The sequence below is a fragment of the Musca autumnalis genome, unplaced genomic scaffold (assembly GCF_047663935.1).
Source record: "Musca autumnalis isolate F117 unplaced genomic scaffold, ASM4766393v1 scaffold_5, whole genome shotgun sequence".
NCBI lineage: Eukaryota > Metazoa > Arthropoda > Insecta > Diptera > Muscidae > Musca > Musca autumnalis.
Window position 1 is genome coordinate 12,605,325 of NW_027412088.1, and position 14,162 is coordinate 12,619,486.

At 37.0% G+C, this 14,162-nt stretch overlaps 1 protein-coding gene across 1 annotated transcript in view; it reads left to right on the forward strand.

Annotated features, from left to right (window-relative positions):
- Ipk1 (Inositol phosphate kinase 1) overlaps positions 1 to 14,162 on the forward strand; it is a 376,999-nt gene that overhangs the window by 310,109 nt on the left and 52,728 nt on the right. Inside the window, exons 4-5 of the mRNA XM_073992548.1 lie at positions 881 to 1,646; positions 8,086 to 8,241. Of these exons, the coding sequence (XP_073848649.1) occupies positions 1,010 to 1,646; positions 8,086 to 8,241 (793 nt within the window). The 5' untranslated portion in view covers positions 881 to 1,009. The remainder of the gene's footprint in view (positions 1 to 880; positions 1,647 to 8,085; positions 8,242 to 14,162) is intronic.

Here is a 14,162-nt window from a genome sequence, read left to right on the forward strand (position 1 = left end):
TCCAAACCTTCTTTCCTCCTACCTCGTTTTAAATAACTTAGCTTGCCATGTAATCCCCTCTATCGGAAAGATAAGCACTTTAGCAACAAAAACATAAAGGATTTCAACGAATACGGACAGAATACAAAAGCTAAGAATAACATTTTTTGCATAAAATCAAAACTTTATTTTGAAAAACCATAACAAAAAAAGAAGAAGACTTTATATAACATTGAATAGTAAGATATACACACAAGAGAGAGAGATATGAATACAACAAAGCTTTTCGAATATATTTTGTAACTTATCCGTATGATAATAAAATGAAAAATGACTCTGAAACGAAGACGACGAATATGAAATACACTAATGATGGAATTTCTTTAAAAATACAGCTACTCCAGAAATGAAAAGTAGACGCAAATTTGGCTGTGAATTTGTAATTAGTCGAAGTATAAAACACTTGGTATACAGATTCACCAGGGTGACTGAAACAGGCTACCATCAGTATAAAATCAAAATTCTTCCACATCAATAACCCAAAGTAATATATTAAATGTTCCTAGGAATAGGCTCTTATCCAACATTCCACAGGGGTTTGACAATATTTCATCGAATATTTAGAGCAACTCCTTCTGACACCTTCCGCACCAAATTTAAAATGTTTGCACTTGTGGAGGAAAACAGTTGGGCTGTCTTCCTTTTCTTTGGTAGAATTGAAATCGCCTAGAATAGTTTTAACTTATTTTGATGAGTTTTTTCTAAGAACATTTATTAACTTCCCACCTACATCAAAAGCATCATCAATCCTAATTGCCGTTAGATTATAGTACCGATCCCATAAGTCCTGACTTTTCTACGAATATTTTTAAAATATAATATCTTTTTTTGGCATTTTTAGGTTATCCTTCTAACAAACGAAGCAAGTGGCACAACCAGCAGAAGCAGTGACAGAGTAACCAAAGCAACAAACCAAACAACTAGCCAACCAACCAAGAGAATTCTATGTTGGGAAGATTGAAAAGATATAATGGCTTCTGAAACATCATCATACGCTTCATCATGCCTGGTGCAATCAAGTGAGGCACCAACGGAATTGCTGGAACTGTTGAATATTTTGAATAAACAACAGCAACAGAAGCAGCAGCAACACATATTCAAACAGCAGGAACACAAGTTCCCGCAACATTGCCACAGCTCCGATATTAATATGGAGGATGTGGATGAGAGTGAGCAGCAGCAGCAGCAACAAGAACAAGCTATTCAGCAACAGCAGCAAAAAACTCGCATGGATCTGAGCCAAATTGAGTTGATCTATCGTGCTGAGGGTAATGCAAATTTGGTGCTTGCATTACCGCAATTTAAAAAAGTTTTACGTTTGCCAAAAATTCAACAAAAACAGCATTCCAAGCAACAACAACAAACGAATGAACTATCTCAGCAGGAATTGCAACAAATGAATGAATTGAAGCAACAACCACAATGTGAAGCAGATAACCAATATAGCCAAAACTGTCCTGGACCAAACAAACAACGACAGCAACAACAACAGCATCACCATCATCAGGATAGCCAAAAAGAACACCATGAACAGCAGCAGGAGCCAACAAATATGACTGTAACTACAGCCGGCCAATGTTTACAACAACAGGCTCATGGTGCAAACGGTAAGTACCAAATTTAGGAAAATACACATTCATTCCTGCCTGCCTGCATCCCATAAAAACAAAAATACTCCACGTCATTCATTCCAATATCCCCTTTTATTTGACTAGAGGCAATTTTTGCTGATTTTAACAAACAATAGTCTGGATTTAGAACATTAGGTAGGGTCGTAGACAGGTTTTTTTTTTGCAGTTACTACTGCACTTATTTAAATAGATTTCCACATGAGTTCGTCTATAAATCGGTGGTGCTCAAAATATTTTGTACATTAGTCTCTATGAGCGAGTCATTCCTTTGCTAAACCACGACAGATGAGAATGAAGAGCACACATATTGTTGTTGCAGTTATCGTATATGGGTGATCTTGGCTGCTATAAATGCAATAAACTCGTCTATGAAGGTTCTCCCTTGAGTTTGTCTACAAAGAGAACCTCTTGAGTTCATCTATGAAGATATGCCCTTGAGGTTTTCTATTAACTAGTCTTTAAAGATTCCATCGAGAGTTCGACACCATACCATCTTGAGTTCGTCTTTATATGCTTACTTTAGATCTTGTCCATCGTCTTCTGTAAGACCCGGACATCATTTTTAGGTCTCGGCTCTAGTAATATGCTAGTCTATAAATGTTTCTCGTGAACTCGAATATAAAGAGACTCCCTCCATAGTTCGTGGAGTTCGTATATAAAGACACCCCCTCGAATTCGTTTATAGAGACTCGCTCTTGAGTTCGCCTATTAAGACTCTCTCATTAGTTTATCCGTTTAGACCTAAAGACTCCCTTTCTGATATCGTCATTGAACTCTCCCTCTTGAGTCCGTCTAAAAAGAACACCTTATCAAGACGAAGTCTCTTTAGACGTTCTCAAGAGAATGTTTTTATACCCTCAGGATTTATGCTAACGAGAGTATATGTATACACTCTCACTCTCATAAAAATAATGGTTTTAGACCCCAAGTATTTTTGGAAGAAATCCGTTTCAGACAATTTGGAATCGATTTAGCAATGTCTGGCTGGCTGGAGCGCACGATAAGTCTCGAACGAATTAACCGATTTGGTCCAAAACTTGGCATTCGTAATATTTTGTCCACACTCAGTTTAAGTTCAAAGATGGGTCATATTGGTCCACTCCTTCGGGTACCTCCCACACAAAATTTCGGAATAATTCAGTTTAAGACCTTCTCTCGAATTGTTTTGATTTTTGTTGTCACAACTGGTATTCTCTGTCCCCATTACGAAAATACAAGTTTTTTCAGGGGCAAGTCCATTTTTCCTGAGAAAATGGCCCGAAAGCTGTAAAATCCCGCTATGGCACCATGTGTAGTGGATGGAGCGCATGATAACTCTCGAACTGATAAACCAATTCGGTCCCAACATTTGGCAGTCATAATATTTTGCACAAACTTAAATCAAGTTCTAAGATTGGCCATATCGGTCCTCCCCTTTTGGTACTTCCCCCACAAAAGTTCAAAACTTTTCGCTAAAATGGTGCGCACGATAACTCTCGAAAGCAATAACCGATGTGGTCCATACTTCGCACATCGTAATATTACTACGAAACATGGATCCGGTTAGGATATATGTTTCAACTCCTTCGGGTATCTCGCATACAAAATGTTTCAACTCCTTCAGGTACTTCCCACACAACATTTCGAAGAAGTGGAGTGCAAGACCTCCTCTCGAATCGTTTTGATTTTTCTTGCAACAGGTTGCACTCAAGGTCCCTATTACTATAGTAAATTTTTTTTCAGTGGCAAGTCCATACTTCATGGAAAATGTCCTGAAATTTGTAAACAAAAAAAACCCTACGGGCAGCATGTGTAATGGCTGGTGCGCACGACAACTCCCGAACCGAATACTGCACTACGTTGGTCCACACTTTGCATTTCGTCGGATATTAGATGAAATTCTAAGATGGTACTCCTTCCGGTACCTGCCACACGAACGTCGGTCCACTCTTTGGGGTACCACCCACATGTTCAACAGTTTTGTTTAAGCGCGGTTAAGGGTCTGTTCGAGGATTTTTTGAAATTGTTAACGAAGGTACTCTGAGTGGCCCTGTTTACAACGCAACAATTTTGAGCTTTATCAAAGTCAATATTTTTTTGTCGGCAAGTTCATACGCCAAAACATCTAAAAACCCCCCTAAATACATACGTTTTTTTCAGAAAAAAGCTGCGGGTATATCTCTGTCGGCAAAGCCGACTGATACTTTTTTACTTATGGGCCCATGATAGTGTATTTAAAGCCCAACTCCGAAGGAGTCTCTATAGACGAACTCTAGAGGCAGTTTCTACAGACGTATTCTAGAGGGAGCCTCCGTAGACGAACCTAGCGAATATTAGATGAACTCGAAAGGGACTTCGTAGACGAGCCGAGTCTCTATATACTAGCTCAAATTTGGATCCTTAACGCCGAACTCAAAAGGCAAAATTACAGACGAACTCAAGAGGAAATTTTCTGGATGAGGTCGAGTGGTTGGATTTTAGACAAACTCAAGAAACAGTCTCTATAGACGGACTTCAGAGGGCGTTTCTATGGACGAACTCTAGAGGAAATCATATAGACGAAATAGATAGCAGGGGTTCCAAGTTGTGGTGATGATTTTTGACTTACAAAAGCCACTGTTTAAGCAGGGATGCCAACTGTTCGGAGACAGACCATATATCTGTAGCGATTTTTACCCGGAACGGTTGGTATCCATGCTTAATAAGGTGTATATATAGACTTTTAGCAGAATAAATAGTTTAAAAATTTATAGTTATTGCCATTTTAAAAATTGAGTGCAAATTAAACTGACTCAATTCACACTCAGTGAGAGAATTTGGGTGAGAGGATTTCTTTGTCTATACATTTATTAGTCTATGACTGATATTTTACATGTGTCAGTCCTTTCCCATCTGATCTCAGCTTGTGGTATACAGTTATTGAAAATACCCCTTTAACTATTCCCATTGGTGTTGCGACTGATGCATTTGGGAGTTCGTTAGAGGCGGATCCTGTGAAGTAAGTGTTTTCATTAGTGACCAAAAATATCCACATGCGACATGGCCTTGTTAAAATAATAGGTTAGTAATGGGTTTTGTAATGAGTATTTTTTCTGGGAAGCTTCCTTTATATCCACCTTTCGGTATCTCCACCTAAAAAACACAGCGGTTCTCAGGTAGTTTTGTAAATGTTGGCTTCATTCCAGAAGACACTCGAGCTGACCCCACAATTCATATTAGAGTCGTCTGTGTATACCTTGATGTCCTGAACCGTCAGTGGTGATTCTTTCCTTTTTGGAAATTTGATTTCGAAATGCTGATCAAAAAAGTCTTTGCAGAAGTCCAGTAATCAGCACTAATTGCTATTTTTCTCGGAAGTTTGAGATCCTAAATTCTCCTCAAGCAGAAAGATCTGCAGGGTATCTGAAGCGACTGTAGAATGCTTCCCAGTCTATCCACTCCTTCTGTGGTTGTTGGTGGCTCAGTAGCGATTACGGACTTCTCGGACAACCAAACTCTGGCACGAGGTCTCATTGGGATTTCCTCGGCCTGGATCAGCCTCAGGCTGATGTGGTTCCAAGCATCGCAGAGGTTAGGTTTGCATTTGTCCAGGATTCCCTTTGAGAGCTTATTCCTGTATTTGATGACCCTGTAACCATAATGCGCCTCGATTGAGTCGAAATGGAGCACAGGAGAATCTTCGAACGCAAAAACATGTTCCATAACGTGTTCGGACAACTTAGTTTCTACTATACCCCATTCCACTGTGGTGACAGCAACCTTCAGCTTATGCTTAACGAACTCGTTTAAGGGTCGCTTTATTATTGAAGATTCAGTTGAGTTATGTTTTCGTTTCTTCCTCTTAGCGGGCTCTATGTCTCCTTTCCGGGAACGTTCTCGCTTGAAGATAGATGGAGATCGTTGTTTTGAGAGTTTTGATTCTCTCGTACTCCTCGACAATTTTAGTATAAGTGGAATAGTCCGCCTCTTTCTGTTTGTACAGTGGCCATCATTTGAAGCATTCTTGGCGATTTTGCCTGTCTATTTTCTTCGTAGGTTGTCCATCTTTCGGGACGAACTGAGTTCCTTTTTTAGTAATTTGCCGATGATGCGTCTCTTCACCCTCGGAACAGGGAACAGGGGGCTTTTTAGGGGTCTGATTTTTTATTTGTATTTTTTCCATATGTTCTTCTCACCAGTGTACCATAAAGGGATGGGTCATAATCAGCGTTGCCGACAGTTTTTGATCAGAAATCGTCAAAAAAATCGTCAAATCGTCAACAATATTTGAAAAATCGTCAAAAAATCGTCAACATTGTCCAAAACTCGGTTTGGTTGCCGTTTAATGCGATTTTTCGCTGCTATTTTTGTGAATGAGACTGACAACATAAGATAATATCACAATATCACTTAAATACTGCTATAAAAACAGCTTTCAGAAGATGATAGTTTTCCTATGATTATCGAGTTTGAAGCAATGCAGTATGCTAAAACTGGGTACATATTGCCATTTTAAATGGTAGCTTAGCTCAAATATCGCTTGCTTGACAGTGTGACTGTCCATATTTGTCCGTACACGTACATTTTGGTTGTTGGGCAGTCGAAAATCGATAAAAATGTTCATTCAAAACTGGCTGACAGCTTAAAGAGGGCATTTGTAGGAAGTTAATAAAGCTGGACTCATATTTCTTATAACAAAATTTATATAAGTAATATTGTATCTCGAAAACTTTTTAAGGAAGATTTTCATCTATTATCAAAACTAAACGAAAATTTTCAGCTCATGTAATTTGAATGTGGGGCAAAAACTATGATATACCTGTGCATAGATATGCCAGATATGTGCCTAAATATAGCCAATCCGTCTGGAAATTGCTATAAAACATTAAAAAGCTCAAAAATCGAGTTTGGAACATTGCTTTCCTTAAAATCTTTCGTGAAACTTTGGTCAAAATGTAGTTATCGTCTTTTATTTCATGCATTTCTGTCTTAGGTGAAAAATCGTCATTTTGGACCATAAAATCGTCAAATCGTCATTTTTCAATTTTGGGCCAAAAAATCGTCAAAATGACGATAAATCAGCAAATTCGGCAACACTGGTCATAATACGCAGTAACGGCTTGTGCCGACTAGACATGTCTATTAAGATAATATCGTATTTTTACTAGCGAATACACTAACCACTCTAGCGGAGACACAAACCACTTTGTTGACGCTGTATTTAACAGCGCGTAAGCAGAGCACTGTTAAACTTTACAGATCTATTCTAAATTATTATACTTATTTTGACCACAGATCCTTTAAGGAAAATTATGCCAAGACAACATGGGGTACCATTGTGTACCATGGAAATCGAAAGGATATTTTTTACAAAGAAAAAAATTATTGAGAAGGTGTGTTTAGTTTAACAGTGCTCTGCTTAGGCGTTAACAGAACGGTTTGTGGCTCTGCTAGAGTGAATTGTGTCTTCGCTCTGCACAACTCCTTCACACCTTGATCTGAGACGTGTAGACATTTGTATCTCGTCCTGTGGAGTAGTCAGTCCACCTGCTTGGCTCGCGACAAGCCCCTCCTTCTTACTCAATCGGGTTCTTTTGCGGAGTTAAAATTCGGAGTTTTTACAAATAAGTCCAACAGACTTTCTCACTGCAATTAGTTCATAAAGACAACCTCAATTCTTAGACTTGTCTGTAACGACTCTCTCTTGAATTGGTCCTATTCGAGCTCGTATATAAACAGTCGTTCTTAAGATCGTCTATAATAATCGCCTCTTGAATTTTGTATTTTAAGATTTTCGTTCGAACTCAATCTTAAGGTTCCTACAAAGACTACCCCTGGGCTCGTCTTTTTTGAAAACACTATTCACTATTAAAACCACATCTTCCTTTGGCTATGTGAACTCCCAAATTTACGACTACCCCTAACATTCACTACACAACCAATACTCGTATGTGTTTGGCAAACTACTGTAAATGGGCCGGTCGGCTGAGAACGCCTCGGAAATTCCATTTTGAAAACTTTAATGATTTTTTGTGGAATTTCTTCTCTTCTGTTTGTTGGCAACAACATTCGGTAAAAGGAATGTGTTTATATCATTTGGATTGCATTTATTATTGTTTTTGAAATGTTGTGCCCTCCTCATCTTAGCCTATTTGCCGTCTAACCATTTGTCTAAATGCTGTCTATGATAGCCTTATCGCTGAAATAACTTCTTTGTTTTTGGGGTTTGTGAAAAGGGAGTTTGTATTTGCTAATTCATTTAGCGCAAAGCTTCCTTGCAAAATCCTCTTTTGGAGGTGTGGTTAGAAGTGTTATTTTGTTGGCCCTGTACGCTTTGAATTTTGCCTCACTCATTCTCTAAATACAACATTTTTTCTTCTTTTTTTGTTTTTGCATGTGTATGTTTTTGGATGTTCCATTCCGGCTTTTCCTACTTGTGCGGCAACACTTAAACCAGCTGTTGGAATCTTGACAATGGACCATTATGTGGCTTATATTGGTATCATACGTTGTCTTCTGGGAAATGAGTTTGTATTCGAAGCGGATATTGTTGCAGTGCCAAATCCCAATGACAGAGACTGGATAAATGAGCACATTAGGCCTTACCGTCCAGGTATGTAGCTATAATTAGATATCTTAGTATGTATGTACGAGTATATGCAATAATATTTACTTAACAACAGTGGGAATTAAAAGTTAAATATAACCCATTTTTAATATTTGTAGACGGCAAGAGATGTAATTCTTAATTACTGCTTTTACTAAATTTAATATGGCAATACTGTAAGAATATTCTATTGATTTGCACTGAGTAACAAGGAATGGATATTGCAGTGCAAAATAATAAAGCAGTGCAACCAAAAATTTACAGTGCAAACAGCAACAAAATATGTACATGTTAACCAACAATCAGCTGATTCATAAAGGTAGAATTAGACGTGACGTAGCCATAACGCCATAACCATAGAAAACCAAAACCCAATTGGTTTCATATGGCTATGGCATTATGTTACTACTAATCGAATACATTGATTGATATGGTCTTATGGCTTTATGGTTATGTCACGTCTAATTCTACCTTAAATGCAGAAACTGCCGTCTGTCAAGGTAAAATTAAATGCACATCTTAATGCAAATTAACGTAGCCGTCTGTCTTGGGTATTAGACCCAAAACAATTCTTACAATTTCCTACACAACCACATGTCTTTGACTTTTTAACACAAAAATTCTTTTAATCGAATTTTGTACTAATCAATTTTTATTTTCCAAATGTTTGTTCAACACTGTGTATTCCCCTAACTCCATATTGATGATGTCTGTGTAAATATTTGCTGGTTGTGGGAATGCTAAGAATTTTTCAATATTTTTTTTTCGCAAGCACATACACAATGTCTGTTACAGCCAATATCAATTTGATATCTCTTGGTAGGTGGTGCAATCCTTTACCTTCGACTAGACTAGATATGGCTGCTTTGATGTTGATTTGACCAAAAAGTTTGCAAATATTCACAATATGTTGTCTGACTAATAATTCAAATGTTGTTACTGCAGTACTTGTTTGCAATGTCTAGTAGGATTTTGACTGTAGAAATACCAAAGGGATGATTATTGTTGGAAATTTGCTTCCAAAAAAAAAAAAAAATGCTACTAAAAATTAATTATAATGAAGAGAAGAACAAAATATTTGTCTCTTACCACATTACCAAAACGTATGTCATGTCATGGACAAGCAGTAAATAATGAATGATGAGTTTGGTAATTCCATTGGAATGCAAATAAATAGAAAAAGTTACACTGAAAGAAAAAGCTTCACAATACAAATGAAATCTTACGTTCCAGCAATGAAATTTGTCATTGATTTTGAAGCAACGTAGAGCTTTATTGAATAAATGAAAAGAGTTTCATTGAAGTAAAATTAACGAATTTGTTCATTAATGCAATGAAACTTTTTCATTATTTTGAAGCCTCATTATCACAATGAAATGGCTGAAATTTGGTACTTTGCCTTCTTTGGGGGTATACAACTTTCTCCCAGAAATTTGTCGGTATAGGTCCACGCCTTCATATTGCCCCCATAGAACGGTACCTCCCGATTTTCGATATTTTCAAGGTTGTGGCCACAAGAATCCAAGGAAATGGCTGAAATATGGTATGTGGTCCTCATTTTGGGTATTAAACGTTCCATACGAAATTTGTCGGTATAAGTCCACGCCTTCATATAGCCCCCATAGAACGTACCTCCCGATTTTAGGTGATATGAAGGATGTGGCCTCAATATGCCACAGAAATGGCTTAAATTTGGTATTTAGTCTTCGTTGGAAGTATAAAACTTTTCCGCAGAAACGTGTAGGTACAGGTCCACGCTTTAATATATCGCCCATAGAACTGTACCTCCCTATTTCCGATATTTTAAAGGTTGTGGCCTCAATTGGGGATATGAAACTTTCTCCCAGAAATTTGTCGGTATAGGTCCACGCCTTCATATAACCCCCATAGAACGGTACCTACCGATTTTCGATATTTTGAAGGTTGTGGCCACAGCACCCCACCGAAATGACTGAAATTTGGTATTTAGTCTTTGTTGGAGGTAAGCACCTTTCTGACTGAAATTCGTCGGTATAGGTCCACGTTTCGATATAGCCACCATAGAACGATTCTCCCGATTTTCATAATTCTGAAGTTTGTGATGTCAATATCCCACCGAAAGACTGAAATTTGTTACTTTTTCTTCCATGGGGTTATAAAATATTTCAAGAGAGAATTATCAGTATAAGTCCGCGGGTTTCTATATTCCCTATGGAAGCGTACCTCTTGATTATCGGTATTTTGATGGTTTTACCGACATATTGGAAAAATCTTCTTTGAGTCTAAAAACTTTCCGCCAGAAATTTTTAGGTATAAATCGAGGTTTTGATATAGCCACCATTTTTTTGTATTTTGAAGGTTAGCCAGATTGTTTTACCAAACTTACTGAAATTTGGTATTTAGTCTTCTTCTTAAACGAAAGGAAACTAATTGTTCCATTTAACTTCAATACAACTCGTGGTGGAGGGTATAACAAGTTCGTCCTGGCCGAAGTTAACGCCGTTCTTACTTGTTTCTGTTATGTTGGTACACATGTCTATTATATATGTTGGTAATATCAGCTAGTTTCGACTGTCAGTTTGTTTTTGTCAGATAAAAAAAGTATTCGTGTTTTGGTGTTCTCTTCGATTTTTTACTACTCGAAAAACGGTTCAAACTTTGGCTTTCGTAATATTTTGTCCAAACTTAGTTTAAGTTCGAAGATGGGTTAAATCGGTCCACTCCTTCCGGTACCTCCCCCACAAAAGTTCGAAAATGTTCGGAAAATTTGTGTGCATGATTACTCTTGAAGGGAATAACCGATTTGGCCCATATTTTGCACATATTGAAATTCCTACCAGACTTAGATGAGGTTCCAATAGGGACTCAATCGGTCCACTACTTCGGATACCTCCCACACAAAATTTCGGAAAAGTACGTTTAGGTACTGCTCTCGAATCGCTTCGATTTTTATTGTGCCAACTTATATTCACGGCCCCTCATACGACGGTAAAAGTTTTATCAGGGACAAGTCCATACTTCTTGAGAAAATTGCCTGAAAATTGTAAAAAATGTTTATGACCCCGTGTGTAGTGGTTGGAGAGCAAGACACTCGAACGGATCTGCCGATTCGGTCCAAAATCTGGCCTTCATAATATTTTGTGCCAACTTAGTTTAAGTTCGAAGATAAGCCATATCGGTCCACTCCTTCAGTAACCCCCCCCCCCCCCCCTAAAAAATTTCAAAAATGTTCGGAAAAATTGTGCACACGATAACTCTTGAAGTGAGTGACCGATTTGATCAATACTTTACACATACTAATATATCTACCAGATATCGATAAGTTCACTTTAAGACCTGCTCTCGAATCACTTTGATTTTTGTTGAAGTAACTTGCATTCGCTGCCTCAATTACTACGGTAATAGTTTTTTCATAGACAAGTTCATACATCTTGATAAAACAGTCCGATAGGTGTAAAAGATTCACTACCATGGACTATGTTCGGCAAGTGCAAATGTCACGCATGCTGAGGGTAAATCTCTGTCGGCAAAGCCGACTGATACTTTTTTACTTGTTTTTATTTTACTTTTATTTTAATTTATTTTGATTTATTTTATTTTTATTTTTTTATTTTATTTTTATCTTATTTTCATTTATTTTATTTTATTCTACTTTGTTTTGTTTTGTTTCGTTTTATTTTTTTTTTTTCATTACTTATTGTTAACAACACCAGATTCTTTTCATTTTTGTTCTCGCATCCCATTTTTACGTGTCTTATTTATCATTGCCAAGTAGAAAATAATGCAAAGATAATCAAATGTTCTGTGGAACAAATAGCAAGATGGTGGAAAAATGAAGCAAGAGAGCACAAAAACTTTGCGAAAGAGAACAGTAATACTAAAACTTGCTAAGTACAAAGAGAAACTGAAAAGTAATTTTATGGAACAAAAATAATTATAAAAAATATCACTTTTCAAAAAAGCTACTTTTTGATAAGTGCAAAGTGAAAAGCGATAAGGTGTTTCGTGGAATAGGGCCCAGGTTAAATATGAAAGTACCTCTCCGAACGGTTTAGTGGCCAAGGAGGTTTCAGCCATGGAGACAGGCTTTCGTAAGTTATTTTCAACATCCTATTGGAAAAGGTTATACGAAAAGTACAATATAAAAGAAATGGCACAAATATGTAGATGAAATTTACATCATAGGTCGATCAGGTTTGATTGTAAATGGCGAGCAATAAGACTAAAGCTGGGTACACATTGTCAGTTTTGAATGACAGCTTTGTTGTTGCTTGCTAGTGTTGTGGCCGTTCATTTTTATCATTCATCATGCAACCGCAAAATGTTTTGTGGTTGCTGGATGGTTGGACAGTTATCGATACTTGAGAATTATCGACATTCAAAACTGACAATGTGTACTGCTCTTTAGTTGGTGGCAATACGCAAGCAGATAAGGCAGTACTTAATGTGTTTGGGAGAAAAATCTTCTAAAGAAAGATCTACCAGTAGAGTGGGGCGATTTGAACATCATCACGGGCGCCTGGAGTTTCTGATTCTTGGGATTGTACTGAGCAAAAAAGTCAACTAGACCATATGCCTACTGTGAAATCGAGCCCCCGGATTTTGACTTGAAGTGTTTTTTCAAGGATTTTTGGACATTTTGGCATATAACAACCAAACCACTGAGATTTTCGATCCAACACAAAGACAACAATTGTAGCCAAGACAATAATAAAGAACTCTCTAGTACATCGCAAAAGCATTGGAACGCTCCTTCAGGTAGTTATGGCCTCGAGAAGGTGCACACTTTTCGGAAAATATCGATAAACGACACTGTGCTACAAAATGGAACTCAATGTCAGTGGTTGGAAAATTATTTTTGGAGATGAAAGCCCTTGGTGAGTGTACTGAGAACCCAAAAGGAAATTTTCACCATAGGTCAAGTTTCCGAGATATCGCGTGATTAATGGTTTAATTTTGGCCCCTTAATTTGTGAACAAATAGCTTTATATCTCTCTAAAGAGTTATTGTAGCTTCATTTTGACATTACATGTCTTCAGTCAAATCGACTGGTGAATCTTTTTGTAGAATATTTCATCCCTCTAACTCAATTCCTTTCGTGTCCTTTTCGTCCTTTATTTTTTGAACCGTAGTAAAAGTACCACAATGCGAGATTTTACAGCATCCAAATACTCTACAAAAATGTTGTTCAGAAGATTTTAGGTACGGTTCTCATTGATGACCAATCGATATTTTCCCGTTTTCATGGTCCCTTTTGACATTTTACCGGTTTTTGTTCAGGAAACTATGTTTTGTTTTTATGTATATTCGTTATTGGTCTGTGGTGCTTCTAAAATACTTACCATAAATAGCTCTTGTAATGACGAACACGTTAATAACAAATTTTATTGGAGGAAAGATCCGGTTATCTAAATTTTTGAACCGGATATTCTGATATTAAAACCGATTTTGGAACCGGTTTTAAGTAACAGATAATCCGAATATGTATATCATTAGAAAGCTAATAAAATGGTCAATCAAATGACAGCAAGTAGCTGATTACAACTTTGTTGGTTACGAAGCTTTTAAAATAAATATTGAACAAAACAAAAAACATTATAGTTTTGGATAAAATGTAGGAAAAATAAGAAATAGAACATTTTATAATTTTGCGCTATGGAAAAATGAAAAAATGAGTTATGGCGAAATTAATTCATTCTTGATGGACTTTAAGTGCATGATAAAAAAAAACAACATAACACAAATTCATCTCGCCATAACTCAGAAGTTTGACCTATGACATAACTGCCTTTCCAGATTTATAATATTATCTTAATCGACATTCATCGTCAAAAAGAACCCAGTGATATTTTACATAAAAAAAAAATTAAGAACGCGGTTTTTTGTTCTAGCTTCGTAACTAACAATGTTGTAATCAGCTACTTGCTGTCATTTGATTGACCATTTTA